Below are 20,516 nucleotides of genomic sequence, written 5' to 3'. Positions count from 1 at the left end.
CACTTATCAAATTATGCCATTGTTTGGAAAGTCAGTTTGGGTGGGTTTGGCGCTAAAATAGTCACAAAAAATAAAATAAACTTTTTAGTCCTAATAAGACAAAATATTACATCCAACTTATAATCATTATATTATTTCTCTCAAAAAAAGTTCAAAAAAACTAAAAATTCTTTCCAAATTAAACTTTTTAACTCCAGATTAAAATAATAAAAAAAATTAAAAAATTAAAAAGTCAAAAAGTCAATCCACTTCTCAGAGCCTATTGTGAATTGGATTATGAAAGATTTATGAGGTTTTAAACATTTTTTATTTTCTTAACAAGTGAGTGTAATTGATCTTGAAAATAAAAATGAAAATAATACTAATAAGTAAAAGGAGCTCCGGCAAACGAATTTGGAAGAATGCGGTGCCAGCTGAATTATAATTCAGGATAATTCGAGATGAGGCTGTTTTAGTTTCTTAAATTGTATTGGCCTTTCTAAAAAATAAAATAAAATAAAAAAATAAAATAAAATAAAGCTCGTAAAGTTCATTTTGGACTAAATAATTACCAGCAGGGATATCACTGTTGTCTCTCTTCCCGGTATTGCAGAAGACAAATGTGAAGGTTGTCTTCCTCAAAACTGTGTCCGATTTGTAGTTCCATCAGAGGTAACTTCGAAACCTTAAAAGGGCAAAATCACTTTCAGATGTCTCGGTTCAGTCCGACCTATGAAGATCAACATCACCCACAAAACCCAGGTGAGAAACACCCAACATTAGTACCACGAATTAAAATTCTTTATCATGCTATGATTCAAACAATCTTTATTGATATAAGCGTTGATATTTGCCAATACCCATCAAAGAATTGTCCCAAATGCAACCCTATTGGGATTCTTTGGATGTTTGAGTCATTGCTTTCAGAATTAAATGTTGGTTCTTTTTAGATGTTTAGTTCAATCCTTAATTGTATCAATCGGGCATTGCTTTTCTTTTTTTTAAACTTTCTGAATGCTTTCTAGAGTCTGCTTTGGTTGTTGATTCTACCAAGTTGTTAGATGACAATTTTTTGTTGAATAGTTAACAAGAGCAATTAGCTTTTCTGGAGTGTAATTCTTTATGGTTTTGCTCTTAATATGTTTTCTTAAATCCCATCATATTTTCTATTGTATTTCCTTGAGGCTGTGTTTGGTTCAAGTATATGGAGAGATTTGGAAAGGGAAAGGAAAAGGGAAAAGATAGGGGAAATATGAATAAAATATACATATCTTTCACCTAGTTTCACACTTTTTCCCTTTCTATTTCCAAATCTCTTCCCAAATCCATGACCAAAAACAGCCTAAGGCTATGTTTGGTTGGAGTATTTGATGAGATAAATGAAAAGGAAAAAAGAAATGCAATCCCACTTTTTGTTTGGTTATAATGGAAAACACCGGAAAAAGAAAGTGAGAGAGAAATACAATCCCACTTTTTGTCTTTTGGGTTCACTTAGGCCCTTTTCTTTCTCCATTTCCTAACTCAACCAAACATAGCTTGGAATTTGAATCCTATCAATTCTTTCACCTTTTCTTTCTATTTCCCTTTCCTTTCCATTTTTCTCATAAAATCCTCCAACCAAACATAGCCTAAGGCAATGTTTGGATCTTGGATTTAAGTAAGGATTTGTGCAGGAAAGCTGGCTAGTCATGTTAAGACTGATTTACTCTGGTATCCCAATTTAGTTCCATTATAGTCAAATTAATATGGTCATTGTCAATCATTTATCCGAAACTGATTTTTGCTAGGATTAATCTTATGATAGTTGATTTCCTGAATAGGTGTGATATTTCATATACGATATTATAATGAGTATGAACTGATGTGAAATGTCAAGTGAAATAAGGATTGTGATACTCAATGGGTCAATTGAGCTTAGTTCAAGATTTTTGATAATCTTAGCTTTGGTAACAGGAAGAGGTTTGAGTGCACCAGCACTTGAGTCGTGAGACCATTTAGAGAATAGCATTGAGAACAAGAGGGAGATTGAAAAAAGATATGACTGTGTGTGACCTAACCAAGGTTCGAGCTCTTGATAGAGCTGAATAGTGATATAAGATTTGTTTAGGATAGAGGAGTTTAATGCTTTGTTTAGTTGGATTGTATAGCAATAATGTATTACTTTACGAGATCTAGAGGTTTAGTTTTTGCTTGATTCAGCTGTTTAAAATGATCCAACCCTTTTGGATTCACTCTCTACATGCCTTGCAGTTTGTTCATATTTGTATATCAGATGCTGTTTTCTTTGGGAATCTTCACAACATTTTCATCATAGTAATCTCTTTGATTTAAGCGTTGCATCATTTTTTTTTGCCGTCTCGACAGTCATTCAACAGCAGCGAGTTATAATACAGAGCAACCATGGGGACAAGCTTGTGGGGATATTGCATGAAACAGGTTCTAAAGAACTTGTAATCTTGTGCCATGGATTTAGATCCTCAAAGGTTGGTAATTGTAATTGGAGCTGTGTTTTGATTTGGCAGATAATAAGAATAGCAACTGTCGGTGGTGTTGTTTCATTTTTATTTTTGATGATTGTCCTTTGTTATGATGTTAAAATCCACCTACTCTCCACCTACTTCACCCACTTAAACCTACTCCACTAAACCTAACCCACTACACCACTACCACCTCACCTACTCTACTAAACCTAACCCACTACACCACTACCACCCCCACTTCACCTACTCCTTACCTACTACACACTCACCCTCTTCTATATATAGGAATCATAAATCATTGTAATTGATATCAATATAAATCAATCAATAATACAATTCTCTATTTCTCTTTATACATTAAATTTCTACATGGTATCAGAGCAAGGTTAAGCACTTAGTATTTTTCGTTTCACCGGCGGGCGGCAACCTCGCCTTGGCCGCCCGCCGGACCTCAACCTATTCCGCTTATTTTCTACACATACCTTCCCATCACTGCCTAAATCCTCTCTCTTGAGGCCAATGTGAATTCCTCCTCTTCATAATCTGCACTAACTGTGGCATCTTTTCCTGGGGCAAACTCTGCAACCCAACACTCAATCTATGCTTCTCCTCCATGCTCATTTGCCTCTTGTTAGGATCCTTCGCCTTCGGCTTTGGTTTGGGCTTCGCCACAGCCTTGAGCTTCACTGCAGCTTTCAGCTTCACGGCAGCCTTCGGTTTCACAGCAGCTTTTGGCTTCGCAGCTGGCTTGGCCTTTGCCGCTGGCTTGGGCTTCACAGCGGCTTTAGCTTTTGGCGCAGCAGCTTTTGTCTTAGCCGGAGCCTTCTTTTCCTTTTTCGCTTTTACAGCCTTCGGCTTTGCAGCAGCCTTCGGCTTTGCTTCCCTCTGGTGGCTCCCCAGGTTCCACCTGAGCTGCATGATTCATTTATAGCTGCAATTGATAAGGGAAGTATTAGAACAATGCCCAATAGAAGTATGCCAGCTGCTCCTTACCCTACTCCTGGAGCACTATTAATAGGTGATACTTTCAACATGCGTCATCCTTTAACTGGTGGAGGAATGACTGGAGCCCTGTATAAGGTGTTTTGTGCATCTCCTGATCAAGCAAGGAAGGAAATGCGTGAAGCATGTTTTGATTATTTGAGCCTTGGAGGTGTGTGTTCAACAGGACCAGTGGCTTTACTCTCTGGTCTAAATCCTAACCCATTGAGCTTGATACTCCATTTCTTTGCTATAGCCATATATGGTGTTGGCCGTCTCTTGCTACCATTTCTTTCCCCTAAGCGCCTGTGGATAGCAGCTAGATTATTTTTGGGTGCATCGGCTATCATTTTTCCCCTCTTTCTCTCACATGGGCTTGTCCCATCTCTCTCCTCCGTTTGATTTCAAAATCCATTATTTTTATTTATTTTCTCCAAACCACTTTCCTTATTTCCCCCATCTTTCATTTTGATTTCAAATATATTTTTATTATTTCTTTCTTTATTTTTCTTTCACATTATTTTTTAATCTTTTTCAAATTCCATTCATACCATATAGCTTTGCACACCAAACCATCTTTTATTCATCTCAGGGATCAACCCCGATCACAATTTTAACACACAAAAAAAAAAAAAAAAAAAAAAACAACAACCACAACAACACAAACCACAACACCACAAGATTTGTTTTCTTTTCTGCAGACGGCCACCCACCGACCTCACTTTTTCGCCTATTCCGCCGGTCTTTTCTTCTTGCCTCCGTCCTGGGCGGCCCTTGACGGTGTTGCCTCCGTGTTTCCCACTCCACTGGGCAAGATCACTCCACCCTGCTCCTCCACTACAGCATATGGCGGACCTCCAAATCGGAACATAACGGTGGCCTTCTGCTTCAGCTCCTTATTTTCCGCCTTTAGCACACTTATCTCTGCTCGCGCATCCTTATACATGCGTTGGAGCAGAGCCAGTTGGGCGTTTAACTGCTGCACCTCATTTGTCCTACTCTGCAGCCGGTGCGACAAGTTTGTGACCGCAGTCATAGTTTCAACACAGGACTTCAATGTATACTGATTAGCTTCAATATCCGTTTGCACTGCCATTTTTTGCTCCACTGACCGCATCGGAAAGTTCAACGGAGCAAAACCAGAGGTGTTTGGTTGAGGGTCACAGGCCACCGCACCAGTTATCTCTCTTGTTGACTCGTTGAGGTCGGGAAAGAGAGTGCGCAGACCACGGGAAGAAGAGGCTATGTTTTGGGTAGCTGAACGGGAAGAAGAAGCCATGTTTTTGGGTTGCTGAGTGTTTCAGAGAAGGGTTGGTTACAGAATGTTACAGAGAACGAAGAGGTTTCAACTGGTTTGTTATGCTTCCAAGCCTCAGACTTCGCTTTGGTTTATAAAGACAGAGACGACGAGGCCGACACGCGCTCTGTCAATCAGGTGCATCGCCGCGTGTCAGGCGCCCCTTTTGATGGCTCGACGCTTTCTGTCGGGCACGTCTTTTGATGAAGTGGGCGCGCCTTTTGATGGCACGCCCTTTGATGGCACGCCTTTTTATGGATTGGGCACGCCTTTTGATGGCACGCTTTTTGAAAGATTGGGCACACCTTTTGAGGGTGCGACTTTTAAAGGGTCCGACAAGACTCTGTAAACTGTCCCGACATTGATTCCGGTTAGCTCCTTTATGAGTCCGACAAGACTCTGTAAACTGTCCCGACATTGATTCCGGTTAGCTCCTTCATGGGTCCGACAAGACTCTGTAAACTGTCCCGACATTGATTCCGGTTAGCTCCTTCATGGGTCCGACAAGACTCTGTAAACTGTCCCGACATTGATTCCGGTTAGTTTCTACAAGGGTCCAGCAAGACTCTGTAAACTGTCACAACATTGTCTGCTACAACGGTCCGACATGACCCCATAAACTGTCTTCTACAACGTTATGACACCACCATCCAGTGTGTTCACCAATGGTCTGACACGACCATACAGTGTCTCTTATCCTCTTTTATTTTTGTGTATTTTCTTGTTTTGTTACTCTCTCCAAACTCAAGTTGGTTAGTTCCTATCCCCCCTTGAGTTTGCGGGGGCTGTTAAAATCCACCTACTCTCCACCTACTTCACCCACTTAAACCTACTCCACTAAACCTAACCCACTACACCACTACCACCTCACCTACTCTACTAAACCTAACCCACTACACCACTACCACCCCCACTTCACCTACTCCTTACCTACTACACACTCACCCTCTTCTATATATAGGAATCATGAATCATTGTAATTGATATCAATATAAATCAATCAATAATACAATTCTCTATTTCTCTTTATACATTAAATTTCTACATATGATTTTCAGGATCGCATTCCTATGGCAAATCTTGCTGCTGTTCTAGGGAAAGCAGGAATTAGTGCCTTCCGCTTTGACTTTGCTGGCAATGGGTAAGTTGTTGGGAGTGAAATCCAGTAGAATTATATACGAGCACTAACAATAGATCTGCAAATGCACTGGAGGACTTCACAAAAATAAGAAGTTAAATTTGAAAATTATGATATCTTAGTTTGTATTATATGTATTATTTATTTTTTTATTCTTTTTTTTTATGCATAATTTTTATATGTGCATTACAGATTAGAAGGATAGCTATTTTTCTTTTTTGTTGTTTCTGTAAATATTTTAGCATGCATCCATGAAAGTTTTGGTTAATCTTAAAACACCTTTTATTAATTTATTTTCAATTTTGCAAGTTGGAAATTCATATACAAGTTTTTTTATTCCCTATTGACTACAAAGAGTTTTGATATCAGATTTTATTTTTTGGATATATTAGTGCTAGATTCTCGTATGGAAATATGATTAAAGTGAATCCTGATTTAGTGTTAAATTGATTCTATGTTGGGCTCTTGCTTATTTTATGTATGATGCATGCAGTAAAAGAGAACTTATATGGGTGTTTTTTTAATAAATAAATTCCACACGTACTTTATAATTGTACTTCTCTGATTCTGAATATGTATTTGGAAGGCATCCTGTTAGTGCAATGTGGTTCTATTAAATATATTTTTCTTAGAATACAATTTTTTGGGGAAGAAAAATGTCTAATGGCCTCTTGGAAAAACTTTAAATTCCTTCCTATCACTTGACACGACTACTCTTTTTACTCCCCTATCAGCATTCGGAACTATGTCATCAAGTGCACGAATCCTTTTTCACCGTGCAGCTCTGTGTACTATGTAGTTCCATATCCTTCATAAGATTACAAATCCTCATTTTCTTCCTCAACTAGCTTTTTGTCGTACCTGTTGTTCTTGTAGCACCTTCAACTTCAAACAAGTCATTCCTTTCTGGTACATTTTGCAGTCATTGTTGCACATGCACAAATTATCTTTGTTGGCTCCCCCAACCCCCCCCCCCCCCCCCCCCCCCACCCCACCATCTACTCAATTTATGCTACCCTATGTTGCGTGGACTCTCTACATATGTTGGGAGTGGTTACGCATCCTAGCGTTCTATTAATGTAATTCCTTTGGGCCCGATCCAAGGACACTTGTACACACTTAAATATACATATTTATTAATATCTTGCATTTGATAGGTTTTTTATTTTTTATTTTTTATTATTTGTTATTTGTTATTTTTATTTTTATGTAGCATAGAGCATTAAAGATTGGTCTTCTCTCATTTTGAAGCACCCATGTTGCTAAAGGAAAATAAAAAGGATGTTTTATGCCCAATTACTAGTAGACTTAAATACCGGACATGCTTTGTGTGTAAGTCCAACTGGATTTGTTGGATGCATATTTTATACCTTTACCCAAGTGGCAGCTGTTTGACATGGGTACTCCATGCATTTAGATGAGTCCATGTAACATAGGTGCTACCATTAGCTTCTCACAAATGCATTCAGTTTATATACTATACTGCTAATTCTATTAACTCTATATTGTTGACAACACTTACTCCAACATGTTTCCTGACTGCCTAGCATTCCATGCGAGAATGACTTCGTACCAACCACTACTAGCCTCTTTTAGATATGTTCAGTTAGAGGATCATAAGTAATGATGAAAACACAGAAGCCTCTCTCTTTCTCTCTCTCTGTTAGACACTGGATGGCTTTAGACAGCCCTTTCACCTTGGATGCATGTGGTGCCTGTTTAATTGAGAATTATCTCCAATTTGATGCATGTGTTTATTACTAAAGTTAAGGTAGGAGTGCTTCATCCTTGAAGTTACCTCTGAAACATGTGAATTACTCGAGTTTAATAAAAATATTGATAAGGACATCTTGTATTCCTGACATCCAGGGAGAGTGAGGGCATGTTTCGGTATGGTAGCTATCATAGAGAAGTTGATGATTTACGTGCTGTAGTCCAATACTTTTGTGGGGAGAAACGTGCTATAGTTGCAATTATTGGACATAGTAAAGGTATGTTGCTCTATGTTATCTAGGTCCATTTTATGGAATCAAATTTAGAACCTTTTTTTTCCTTTTTTCCTTTCATTTGTTTTTGTTTTGTTTTTTGTTTGAGCCTGGGAGAGGGGAATGTTCTGTTAGTTTGTTGGAATTATGTGAAGAATTTGAAAACCTGATGTAGTTGAGAGTAAATTTCAATGTCACTCACAAATTTGGATTCACACTGAGTTATCTGCAGTTTGCAATTTACTAGTAAATTGTTCTCGTTATATATGGCTTCACTGATCTTACTTATGGTTACATTTTGGTGGTAAATTTTAATATCTACAAAATTGTTTTAAAAAAAAAGAAAAAAAGAAAAAAAAAAAGAAAAGCGAATGAGAAAATTGCTTACTGGAATTTAGGATGTTATCTTGATTCCTAAAATGATATAAATAGAGATTTCAAAACCATTAAACTGGCTCTGTGTTTTCAGTACAATTTCTTTAGGAAGCATGAGTCCTTAAATTAATAAAATTTGAAATTATGAGAACTATTTTGGAGAATATATTGTAAGGGATGAAAAACTTACGTGAAAATGATTGAGTTTAGGAAATAGCTATGTTTTATTGGTTATTTGCTATTGGTTATAATGATCTTTTAAGGATGTTTTACTAAAAAGCATCAATCTTCACAGAACAATCACACTAGGTTCCTTATCTGGGAAAGCTTGTAGTTATCCTGTGACCTGTGTTACATTTGACTTTGGTACAAGTGTCGAGTGAGGGTGCATATCTGGGGATTGGACCCATTCAACATAGCTTGTGACACGTGTACTTGATTTATATTGAAGAGTCCATGTAACATAGCCTGTGACACTAGCCCATGGGAATGCAGTCAATTGCTTTGGAATCCATAGATACTCTGTTGCTTTGCATATTTCTTAGTATTTTTGTGTGTGGCTATTTTAAGATTGCTTCAAACAAATAATGATTATTTTTTTTTGTATTATTTTTCTTGAATGCACAATATTGCTGAAATGAACTTTTTTCAGGAGGAAATGTGGTGCTATTGTATGCTTCGACATATAATGATGTTTGTAAAGTTGTTAATATTTCTGGCCGCTTCAATTTGAAGAGAGGCATTGAAGGTCGCTTGGGTAAAAACTTTTTAGAAAGAATCAAGCAAAATGGATTCATTGATGTTAAGAACAGAAAGGGTAAGCTTTGAAATGAAATCAGTCTATCTGTTTTGTCCTTAACATTGTGATTATTCCTCTGTTATGTAGTGACTGTTGCACATTATTTTTCTTTATCTTTCTGATAAATTTCTTGTTAATTAAAACTTAGTTGTTATGTCAGACTTTCTTGCTTCTTTCAAAATTTAAGAGTACATACTTTATGAATTCCAACAATTCTCATCGTCCTCCTAAAGCCTTAGTACTAAAGTAGATAGCAGGATTATTTTCAGTTGTCGTTAGCAATTTAGTTGGTTGTTATCTTTCTATTTTTGCAGGAAAAGTAGATTATCGGGTGACTGAAGAAAGTTTGATGGACCGCCTAACAACCGATACACATGCAGCATGCCTATTGATACCCAATTCCTGCAGGTTAGGATTGTAATTAATTATATATTTAATATTTATGTATTTTCCTTCTCGCTTGCTCTCTCTCTCTCTCTCTCTTTGGCGGCCTAGGCCTTTTTCAATACCTACTAGGGAGTCAAAAACTCAGTGCTATCCAAAAAAGGCTAATACTATAGCGATTTATGTTTTGGAACGCATGCTCTGAAACATATTGTACACTTTTGTTTCAAAACAGAAAATTCAGCATTCTAAAGTAATCCTAATTTTTTTTATCCATTATATTTTCTTAGAAGTTCCTTATAGGAGCAAAAAAATCAAATATAAGGAAATAAAATCTAGAGAGAATGGTATTTTTGCGTGACCAAATATAAAACAAATGGGCCATGGTAGTTCTACAATTGTGTTTTCACATGATTAATTTATAGCTATATGTCTAACTAATAAAATGTAATTGCTATTATATTTAATAGTCTCTTGAATTCTAGTAGTGTCATCTATATGACCCTAACACTATCATACCACATGTTAGAGAATGTAGTGTACCTCGTTTTGTTCCCATTTCCTGTACTGGAACGATATCCATTCCAAGTGACATGGCAAAAACTCGTAAGCCATAACCCGGGTTCCCCCCCCAAGGGGGAGGCATTTAGATACTGCAAGAACAAAGGCCCAAGCATTGAAAGTAATTAGAGCTTGATTGTGTGTTTTTGGCTTGCCAAATGATATTTGATTTGAAATTGCAGTGTTGGCTTTTGATGATTTTGTTATGACTTGCAGGGTTTTGACAGTTCATGGTTCTGCCGATGAAATGGTACCTTTTGAAGATGCGAAGGAATTCAACAAGTACATATCTAATCACAAATTACACATCATAGAAGGAGCAGATCATGAATACACTTCACATCAAGATGAATTAGCTTCAATAGTTTTCGACTTCATTACAGTTAATCCGCCGCAAGATATAGATACACCTCCACAATTACTACTTCCATTCACGAGAAACAAATTCATCCATTCGCGATTCTGATTCTTATCAATGTTGGTAGAAATGAAGAACCTGCTGCACAACCGGAGGAAATAAGTATTGGAATATTCTGAGGTGGCTTAAAGAGGTTCTATGGCAACATTTGATGTTGATTTCATTGCTACAAATTCGGAGCTGCCAACAGACCAAGCTGCAAAAGATATTTCTGTGGCCTACCCATTCTGGATTTGGATTTGTAATTTTGTTTTGTCATGTGGGTTACAAAATTTAGGTTCAGATTAGCAAAAATGTACATTTATAGTGGACAAGTTGGTGCCCTACATTTTACGTTCATTCTTCACATTGAACTGTTCAAGAAAGAGACTTTCGTACAAAGAACTACTCTTCACATTCAACTGTTCAAGGAACGGACTTGTGTACAAAACTACTCATGTTGATTGATTTCTTTCATCATTTCCCCTATAATCATGAAACTATAGTTAGTTCTGGGAACATGAAAATTTTATGTTCTTGATTTTGTTACTCTTTCGTTTAGGTTTGCAAGATCCACTCTCCGAAATCCTTTGTCTCTCTGTTCTAAAGATCTCAAGGGGGATGAGAATCTCAAGCCACTATGATGTGTAATTATAAAGTAACACAGATTTGCCCTCAAACATACCAAGTTTCATAGAAGTATAAAATCAGTAACACAGATTTGTCCTCAAACATACCAAGTCCCCTTTTCCTTGGAACTAATTCCTTCCTACGAATTTGAAGGTTACAAAGATATTTGGGGGAGGGATGTTTATAATATCTGCTTTCCAATTATCAATTTTCTGCTTGCAGAAAATAGCACCAAACAAGCCCATAGCTTCATGTATAACAATCGCAGAATACTAAAGCTAACACCAAACTGGCTTCAAAGCTTACTTTCACAAACTAGAAATGGCATAATAGAGCAGAAACTTCAGGACTACACCAGACTAGAAATGCTCATATTTCATTAGGGCCCTTTAGCATTTCAGCAGAAAGGACACTGTCTATATAACACAATAAACCAAGACAAACGAAGGTAGAGAATCACTGGACTTTAGATTTCATATCTAAAGCCCTAATATCAATAATTGAATTCTTTTGAAAAGGAAAGCAAAAACTCTAAGCCTTTTCCTGATATGGTATTAGCTATTCTTTCTGCTGATAGACGTCCAAAAATCAGCACCAGTTTCCATTTGCAAATTTTAGAATCAAGCAGCTGGAAGCTTCCTTCCATCCTCGATGAAGTATATAGCAGTTTCTGGCACCTGAAATGTCAGAGCAAGAGTACATGTTAGCACACAGAGAAAGTATTGTCTTTGTGAAAATTGTCATTCTAATTGACATGAGAATACCACTTTTAAGTGATGCAATACTCTAATGGGTCCATCACAAGCTAATTAATGTACCTAAAGCAGCACAAACCTAGTTCGATCACAAACCACTAATTTAAGTAACTTCCATTCATCATATTGAACTCAATCGCTTTCAACAATGGTAGTTCAAAAAAAAAAAAGTAGATGATTAATTTCCAATGGAAAGGGTTACCTTTTAGCAATATATAATCAATTGAATCATTTGATTTGATATAAGGAACTATGCCGATACACAAAACATGGTAATTAAAACATATATGTTATTTCTCCACACGACAAACAATACTAGGGGCGGACGAGGGTCAGTTGCAGTCACGGAACCTCCAATCCGCCATCTATCCGCCAATCCGGCGGATGTGGATTGAGCGGATTGACGGATGGATGCGAATCGGTTTGGTAGTTTAAAATTTTATAAATTTTTAACATAATTCAACTTATGCATTTTCTCAAAAAAAAAAAAAAATTATTACAGTCAATAACTTAAAAAAATATTACAATCATTGCATACTTCATCCAAAGAAAGAAAGTTTAAAACTTTAGAATATTACAATCACTGCATGCCTCATCCATATATTACAATCACAGCATGCCTCATTCACATAAAGTATTACAATCTGTGATTTTTAAAATATAAAAACAATTCAAACTACCAAAACCATGAACAGAATAGTAGTAAAGATTTTATGACTCTATATTGTTACATCTATATCTATTTTTGAAAACAAAAACTAACCAGCATATATCATCTTTTTTATTTATTATTTTAGAGTTAGATTTAAAAATAAAAAAATATAGATAAATAATACATTTATTTTTTTCAATTCAAAAAATATATTCAAGTTGAAAACTCTTTTTCAACAGAATATATTCAACAAAATATTTAAACTCTTTTTCAATTGAAAACACAAATAAAATAACTAAACAAATTAAAAACACAAAACATTACAAATTACCAAGGGTGCTCACGGTTCGGTTGCGACTAAAGGAACCTCAAATCCGCCATCCGTTCAAAACTAGGCGAATAGAAAAAAATCAATCCGCAACCGTCCGCTGGTCATCATGCATCCGTCCAAAATGCAGCAGATCAGTTCGGGTTAAGCGGACGGTATATCCGCTACTCACCCTTAAACAATACTATTTGAGCAAGGATAATTAAGTAACTTGGTAAAGCTTGGGATAAATACAATTTCAGAATCAATCCTATCAAAACATAGTTTCGTTGTATCATTTTCACTAAAAACAAAATTTGAAATTTTTTAAGGAAATATGAATATCTATATATACATAACACAGTAAGAATATTACATCAGGCCAAGTTTCTGTGATGAACTCCACGATGTCCATAAAGATATCTCCTTGCACATCAATTTGCTCCTTCTCAGTTGGCCCCTGGAATGAACCATTCCAAAATTATTTACAAAAAAAAAAAAAGCTATATTTTCTTTCCAATATATTAAAAGTATCTCTTCTAACCTTGACAACAGATGCTCCAGTGGCAAACTTTTTCCCAAGCTTTTTTGAAGCATCACTAAGTTTGATACCTGAACAATATTCCCAAAAGTTAGATACGTTGTAACGTAATCAACTGCCACATCATATATGAAAACTTTTGAATCCACAGGTACAATAGAATAGCGAAAGAATGACTCACCAAAGAGGTCCAGTCCTTTCACAATAGTGATACATTTGCGCTTGTTACGTGTAATCTTTTCAATAACAACTTCTTGCTTGTCCTACAAAATGTATTGCTTAGGGATTATTCCTCCACAACTATATCCATGTATGCCGCCAAATAATCTAAAGTACAGCATTAACAGATAGAAAACCCATGGCAGCAAGTGCCACCGCCACCATACAGTAATTTTGAACTCAACAATGTAAATAAATACCTCTTCTTGACCACAGAAGTGGGCAATAGATCTCAGCACTCTGACTGACAACATTTACATGAACACGCTATCTATGTCTATACATCCAAAATCCAGTCATTGTTATTTCCTTGTTGCAAGCAATTTTTCTACTAGCTTTCAAATGAGGCCTAAAATTAGACATCAAATAAATTCTGAAAAAATTGAGTGGAAGGGGAGGTAAGACTTCATATATGGGACTTGACTGAATGGGTATTGGTTTGGACCATCTAAAATGACAAACTCACTTAAAAATCATACCACTAATTTACTAAATCAGTAGTTCAACAAACTTCTTCAAGAATTGAAGAAGACATGGAAGTTTAATCAAATTCAATAAAAACAATGCAACATGATCTGAAGTCTTTAGAAAATAGATAGATTACCCTAAGTGGCCCTCCTAATCCTAAATGATCCCAAATCTATGAAAATTTTCATATTATTTACCACACATACAAGCAGCAAGGATACATGAAGGCACTACAGGAGATATTAGCCCACTTCAATGGTATAATAACTGATTCCCAGCAACAAAGACATGTGCACTGGAACACGTCGTTGGGCCCATCTCTCATTTGGACCCTTGCCTTCAGATATCTGTCTTTTACATGCATCACCTCCTAGGTTAAAGAACTAAATAACGAACGGGGCTGGGAGCCCCTTAACCTTAATACAGACAGTTCCTAATCTTGGCCTTGTGCATGAATAAAGCCTAAAATCAATTAGCTAGCAGAACAAAATTTTTACATTCTATGAGACTGAATAAAAATTGAAACCAAAAGAGAAAAAAAAAATGAATGAAGGGCAAGGGCATATGGTCTTACTTTCTTCTTTACTTTTCCACCAGGAAGGCGTTTAACTTCTTCTTGCTTAGATGATGACGGTTCCCCTGAAATATAAAGGCAGCATGACAAAAATGCATAAAGTTTGAAGACAAAAAGAGTAGAAAGGGGCATTCAGTGTGTGGCAACCCTCGCTGAGTGTGACCATAGGAGACTCTACCCTTTGGAAAGTCGAACAGGAGGGGCGCAATGCAGGAATACCGCACACAGAAATCCACAAGTGCTCCCTCAAGACAGGCTTGAGCCATAATCTGACCTCAGCTCCACCAGCCCATTAATGGGCAAGAGTCTCAACCCAGAGACTGAAGCTCATGTCGTAAACAAACCACATCGACATGGGAGTAAGCCCACACAACCAAGCTACGATACTCGGGTGGTAAATTCATGTGGTTTGAATGACACTAAAAAATAGCCACAAAAACAATTTGAACGCAACCCTTCTATACAGATTATCAGTACTAATAATCATTCTTGAGTAGCACAATATGCCAATAAAATAAACTCTTAATTTACTAAAAATCAAAGTCAAGGGTTGTCAATCTCCTACACTGATATGAATTGTGCAATAAATACTGATATCAATAACAGTTTAAAAATAACCAGTGTCATGAAAGCAAAAACTTGATTTTAGTTTTTCTCAAAATTTTGATCAGTCAATTCGGGTATAAATTTTCCTATCCCTTTTAACCCAACAAAAAAGATTTGATTTTTATCCTCTCTACCATAATTTCTCAGCAAACAAACAGAAACTGAAGTCAAATTTACCAGAAGGATGAGCTCCAGTGCGACCACCAGAAGACAGTCCAGCCGATTGAAGCTGTTCAGACACCTTCTCCACATCTTTCTCATTTCCCTCTAATCACATCAATAACAATATTATTTTTTTTTAAAAAAAAAAAAAAGAAAGAAAAACCCAAAAAATATATAAGAGAAGAGAAAGATTGGATTGATCGGTACGAATTAACCTTGAAGGAGATTGGGATAGAGGTCAGGGGCGTTGGCGATCAACCAGGGTTTGCATTTCTCGAAATCGGGACCAAATTCGCAGTACTCAGCGGGTAGAGTACAAACACGACAGTACAGAACTTGAACTGGTTGGGGTTTCTCAGCCATTCCTCTTCTCTTCTCTTTGTCTCTCTCTCTCAATAGGTATAGATCAAGCGAAGAAGAAGGAATTGATTTTCCGAGATTTGCTTTTTCCTGTGAGCGTGAGAATTCGGAAAAGAAATCTCTGATTCCGACTTCTAGGTCGAACGGATCTGATTTATTAGGGCCATGGCCCGAACCAAGCCCAAATTCATCTGAACGTAAACAGAGTTTGAATTAGATGGGCCTTTGATCTAGCCCAACCTAATTATCCGATTTGGTCTTCTATAGCTTACTGCAAGGCCAATGCTTTATTTTATTGTATCTCTTTTCCAATCACCTATGGTTGTAAATGAAGAAAATTATTTGTCAACAGATTCGAGTGCAGTTCGGTAAGCGTTCGTTCGAACTTGATTCATTAAGTGTTTTTTTGCATTTGAGTTTAAGTTTGAACTCGTTAAATTTTTAATAAACTACTCAGCTCAAGTCCGATTCATTAAATTTTTATTGTGTTCGAGTTTGTTAAAATCTTAATAAATAGCATAAATACATTAAAATTCGACTCGACTCAACTCATTTGCGGCTCTACCTACAAGTGTATGAGAAGATATGTTTTTTTAACAATAAAATAGTCATGAGTTTCAAAGCAGGTGATAAACTTTGACTAAAACTGTGACATATGATGGTAAATATATATATATATATACTAGTTTACACATACCGGTGCATGGCACGGGGTATTATTATAGTATGTTTAAATTTAATGTTTTGAATTTTTTTTTAAAATTAAAGTATTGTTATATGTAATTGAATAGAATAAATCATTATATATATGATAGAATTATGTGGTATAATATGTATATTTTTTAATTTGTTATACATCTAATAATGTCGACCCCAATTCTATTAACATATCATTTTTGGTAAATTTATGAGTTTTTAACATTTCTTCCGAATTTATAAAAAAATTATGGTGTATAACTTTTCTCAACAGATAAATATAAAACAAATATTAAGATAATTCTCCTATCTAAAAAAAATTACTAAGACAAGTCACTAAACTAATAAAGAAACAAAAGAAAATACATATATATACAAATGACTAATTTTATTAATACATAAATCATACTCGTATAACAAATGATCAATTTTATTAATAAGTAAATTATTAAATAATTTAATAATTTTTAATGATAAGAAAAGTATTTTTCAATTAACGCTTTTGTTAATAAATAAATCAATAAGTCAATTAATAATTTTTAATGATATGACAAATATTTTTCAATAAACAATTTTAATAATTTATTATTGCATAGGAAAATAGTTTTTTTTCCTTGAATACTGTGCTAAATTAAAATTTATAACAAACGATAATTGTAAATTCTAATATTATAAGACTGATTCATATTTTAAACAAACTTTATGAGTGTATTTGTAATTTGTCAAAAAATAAAATATTTATGTTTTATAATTGATCAAGAATGTTTGCATAATTACAAAAAAACATTCACTCAACATATAGGTCACCATTAGTAAATTATTTAAAATAAAAAGACAAAATCATAAAGAAAAGACCAACCTCAAACAGTTAAACGCCTCATATATATTTATATATATATATATACATTCACCATATTCATTTGCAAAAGCTAATTTTTTGTTCTTTGTTTTTTTTTTTATTTTAATTACAACCACTTGTCATAAGACCTTTGGATTTATTATTGGTAGATGATTATTGAATAATTTACCATCTGCTAGATCTATCTTGATCGTTTTGAATGATCAAATTCCTTACCTCGCGAATGGACTACATTATCCAGCATATTTTTTGAGAAGTAATCAGTGTGTAGAAGCCTGTACTCATATGAGAAAAAATCAAGTGAAAGACTTGAAGATTTATGAAAATTTTCCTATTTTATTAAGGTCCATTCTATTGACTGACAAGGTTGAAATTGTGTAACCCTCTCATTTTTTAATCTGTACTGTTGTTTAACTTCCCTTATTATTTATAAAAAAAAAAAAAATTGAAATTCATATATATATATATATATAGTTATTGTTATTATTGTTGTTATTATAGTGTTTTGGGAAGTTAGTAAAATGTTAATTTTTTGATTTTTTGTGACTTTTTGACTTTTTAATATAAAAAAAGAGAGAGATGATATAACTTAAAAAAGTCAAAAAGTTAAAAAATTGACTTTTTTAATACTTGCCAAAATGCCACATTATTAGTTATGAACGTTTGTGAACTATATATATTTTGAAATTTCAATCTACATCCCCCATATGGTGAATGATGTCTAATCATGATTAACAATTCAACTTTTAGAAAGCCCAAAGTAAACTTCTATTAAGTGCTCTAAAAAAGGGAAGGTCCTTGTCCATATGACACACTCTTTGAATGTTAAATTCAATTGAATGCAATGCTACTTATGGCAATACATGATTCCTACCCAAAACTGTAAGGAAAGAGCATTAGATGAAAGGCCATTGGATTTGTACAATTTCATGTTGCATAGTGATGTGGAATTCTGGTACACTATAAAACTTGTTTTGTTATCTTCTTTTGTTTTATCTCTCTCTCTCTCTCTCTCTAAAAACCTCCTTCTCAAGCCTCACTTTGGGGCCGGCCGGCCGCCGCTTTTGGCTATGGTGGTCGGCTGGCCCAGTTCTTTTATTGTGTTTGGTTGTTAGTTTTCCGTTTAATAAACTTGATTGCCCCATTATTTTCCCACCGGTGCTGTGCGGGCTGCCGTAGATTTTGCTCGGTTTTTTGGGGTGTTTTGGTGAACGTTTTGGATGTTCACCGGGTCGGCAAAGAGGACGACCCAAATCTAGTTAGGTTGTTCATTCGGGCGCTTCTTTGCGAATGGAAGTTTGAGGGGTGTTCTCCGTTCAGATCTATAGAGCTGTTTCGGTGTTTTGGTCGGGGGAAAGCATTAGTGTCAAAGATGATCTAGATCTGTGTAAGATTTCATTCGAGCACTTCTATGCATATCGGAGTTTGAGGGGTGAACGCCGTCCAGATGTGTGGTGTGTTTTCGGTGTTTGGGTTGTTTCGACCATAGGAGTGGAGAAGTGGAGATGGCAGTGTTTCGACCGTAGGAGTGTTTGGGTTGTTTGGGTTGATCGGCCTTGGGTGTGTTCGGATGCATTGAGTGCTCGGAGTTTTGAATCAGAAAAGAAGTTTCCGATCGTGGAAGTGGGTCTTGGTGTGGTGATCAAGCTGTGTTCAGATGGGTGGCTATGGAGTTTTCTCGGTCGGTTCAACAGCATAGGTGAGGTGTGGCCTTAGGTGTTGTCAGTGGGTGTAGCAGGCTTGCTTTTGATGCTATGGCAGAGTGTTGTTCGGCGTGGGTCTTGGCTGGGCATTGGGAGTGTAGCAGCAAGTGGGTCTTGGCTGGGCATTGGGAGTATAACAGCTTGCAGACGTCAGGCAAGGGAGTTTTTCCAGCCATGGAGATGTTCCAGAGAACATCCTCGGTAGGTGCAGAGGAGCGTGCAATAGGTAGGTGAAAAGATTTAGCAGTAGTAGCAGGTGGGCGTTGGGTGTTGTCAGGCGTGGGAGTGTAGTAGGTGGGCGTTGGGAGTTGAAGCAGCACAGATGAAAAGCTTTAGTTTTAAAAGTGGGCGGGAAAGTATTAGTTTTAAAAATAGCAGGTGGGCATTGGGAGTGAAACAACTTTGGATTTGGTGTTGGGTTTTGGATTTGGCTTTGGGTTTTGTGGGCTGATTTTGTGGGGATTCTTGTATTCTATTTTTTAGTTAAGTCCTTAACTTTTTTTGTTTAAAAAAATCGTGAGACTAAGGGGTTGGTTGTATGGATGCGAATAGCAATAGGAGGGATAATTTGAACTTTTCGAATCTCTCTCGATGCATGCTAGCTTCCTGTACCTTTAATTTTATGCTGTTAATGAATTTTTTTTTTTTGTTGATAAAAAAAAAAGAAAAAGAAAAAAAAAGTGATCTAAAAATGCTTGATGTTGACTTTGCCAAACAATAACAAAAAAAAGTGTCCTATGTCTTTGCTCCTTTAAGAACTTTTTGTGTTTTTTTAACCAAGTTTTTAAATGAAAATAAAAACTCATTTCAATGTTCACCCCATGAGAGAATGCTGATAGAAGTTAAATTTATCAATTCAAATGCCAACACAAAGAATAAAAACTTTAATTTGGGCATCTCGAAGCAAAACTAAAGCAACTACAAATTCAAAGTGCTCAATTGCTAAAAAGCGCTTGAAAGGGCCTAGCCTTTCCATTCTCACCATATGCAAGTATCAACATCAATTTACAATTAAAACTATATCGCTTATAAAAGTATATAGTACAAGAACTTTTGAGAAGATTTTTTTTTTTTTTTTTTGTCCATAGACAAACATGTTTAATACATATCGAAAAATAATATTATATGTATCAATTAATATATTAACTAGTATATTAATAGATAATGTGACATAATTTTAAAAATTTAATATACTAGCATGTACATTAATTGATATATGTAACGTCATAATATATCAAAATTTGTTATTTTTCAAATGTATCAGAGCATACTTTAATGACATGGTTAAATTTGTGTGTTGAACTACGTTATATGATACAAAATGATAAGAATATAATTCAATTTTCTATATTAAGTATTTGTTAGTTTGGAGATTAGTGTGCGCTCCGATAATAGAGTTAAAGTTTATGTTAAAAATATGTTATATAATTGTAAAGTTTACTTAAATATATATTTATATAAAACAAATTAAATTTAAAATAAAACGAAATATCATTATATACCCACTTTACGCTCTCTCACTCTCTCTCTCTCTCAGGTGACTGTCCACAATCAGTACTCTACTGAACGAAAACTTTAAATAAGGTTTCATTTGAAAATTCAATATTT

General features: G+C 35.5%; 2 protein-coding genes across 5 annotated transcripts; one reads left to right on the top strand and one right to left on the bottom strand.

Moving 5' to 3' along the window:
* The first annotated feature begins 339 nt into the window (after nt 1-339).
* On the top strand, nt 340-10,827 carry LOC114319210 (putative uncharacterized protein YDL057W). 2 transcript variants are annotated; one of them, XM_028266217.2, is made up of 7 exons: nt 340-741; nt 2,344-2,462; nt 5,796-5,878; nt 7,745-7,866; nt 8,888-9,052; nt 9,349-9,442; nt 10,196-10,827. In XM_028266217.2, the coding sequence occupies exons 1-7, from the start codon at nt 690-692 to the stop codon at nt 10,443-10,445; spliced, it is 885 nt and encodes a 294-aa protein (XP_028122018.2). In that variant the 5' UTR covers nt 340-689; the 3' UTR covers nt 10,446-10,827. The 2 variants fall into 2 exon arrangements, with proteins under 2 accessions (XP_028122018.2, XP_028122019.2); XM_028266218.2 differs by lacking the exon at nt 8,888-9,052 and having other exon boundaries at nt 428-741.
* A 485-nt stretch (nt 10,828-11,312) lies between these two features.
* LOC114319211 (Translation initiation factor SUI1 family protein) lies at nt 11,313-15,958 on the bottom strand. Of its 3 annotated transcripts, none has more exons than XR_014348571.1 (8): nt 15,506-15,882; nt 15,306-15,395; nt 14,523-14,587; nt 13,443-13,524; nt 13,265-13,332; nt 13,097-13,180; nt 12,745-12,925; nt 11,313-11,683 (listed from the first exon to the last, which is right to left on the bottom strand). XR_014348571.1 is itself a non-coding variant. In XM_028266219.2 (7 exons), exons 1-7 carry the CDS (start codon nt 15,651-15,653, stop codon nt 11,627-11,629), a joined length of 594 nt encoding a protein of 197 aa, XP_028122020.1. In that variant the 5' UTR covers nt 15,654-15,958; the 3' UTR covers nt 11,313-11,626. The 3 variants fall into 3 exon arrangements, 1 of the variants encoding a protein (XP_028122020.1); XR_014348572.1 differs by having other exon boundaries at nt 12,745-12,841; XM_028266219.2 differs by lacking the exon at nt 12,745-12,925 and having other exon boundaries at nt 15,506-15,958.
* Between the last annotated feature and the right edge of the window lie 4,558 nt (nt 15,959-20,516).

This window comes from Camellia sinensis, chromosome 13 (genome assembly GCF_055761805.1).
Source record: "Camellia sinensis isolate YWXY chromosome 13, ASM5576180v1, whole genome shotgun sequence".
NCBI classification, from domain to species: Eukaryota; Viridiplantae; Streptophyta; class Magnoliopsida; order Ericales; family Theaceae; genus Camellia; species Camellia sinensis.
This window is presented reverse-complemented; position numbering and strand designations above follow the sequence as displayed.

Excerpts from the sequence above, each read along its gene's own strand:
- LOC114319210 (XM_028266217.2), top strand. The coding sequence starts at position 690 with ATGTCTCGGTTCAGTCCGACCTATGAAGATCAACATCACCCACAAAAC. Across the intron at positions 2,463-5,795 it reads ATGGATTTAGATCCTCAAAG|GATCGCATTCCTATGGCAAA; the intron begins GTTGGTAATTGT and ends TATGATTTTCAG. Across the intron at positions 7,867-8,887 it reads AATTATTGGACATAGTAAAG|GAGGAAATGTGGTGCTATTG; the intron begins GTATGTTGCTCT and ends AACTTTTTTCAG.
- LOC114319211 (XM_028266219.2), bottom strand. The coding sequence starts at position 15,653 with ATGGCTGAGAAACCCCAACCAGTTCAAGTTCTGTACTGTCGTGTTTGT. Across the intron at positions 13,525-14,522 it reads GTGGAAAAGTAAAGAAGAAA|GACAAGCAAGAAGTTGTTAT; the intron begins GTAAGACCATAT and ends TACATTTTGTAG. Across the intron at positions 11,684-13,096 it reads TCACAGAAACTTGGCCTGAT|GTGCCAGAAACTGCTATATA; the intron begins GTAATATTCTTA and ends CTGACATTTCAG.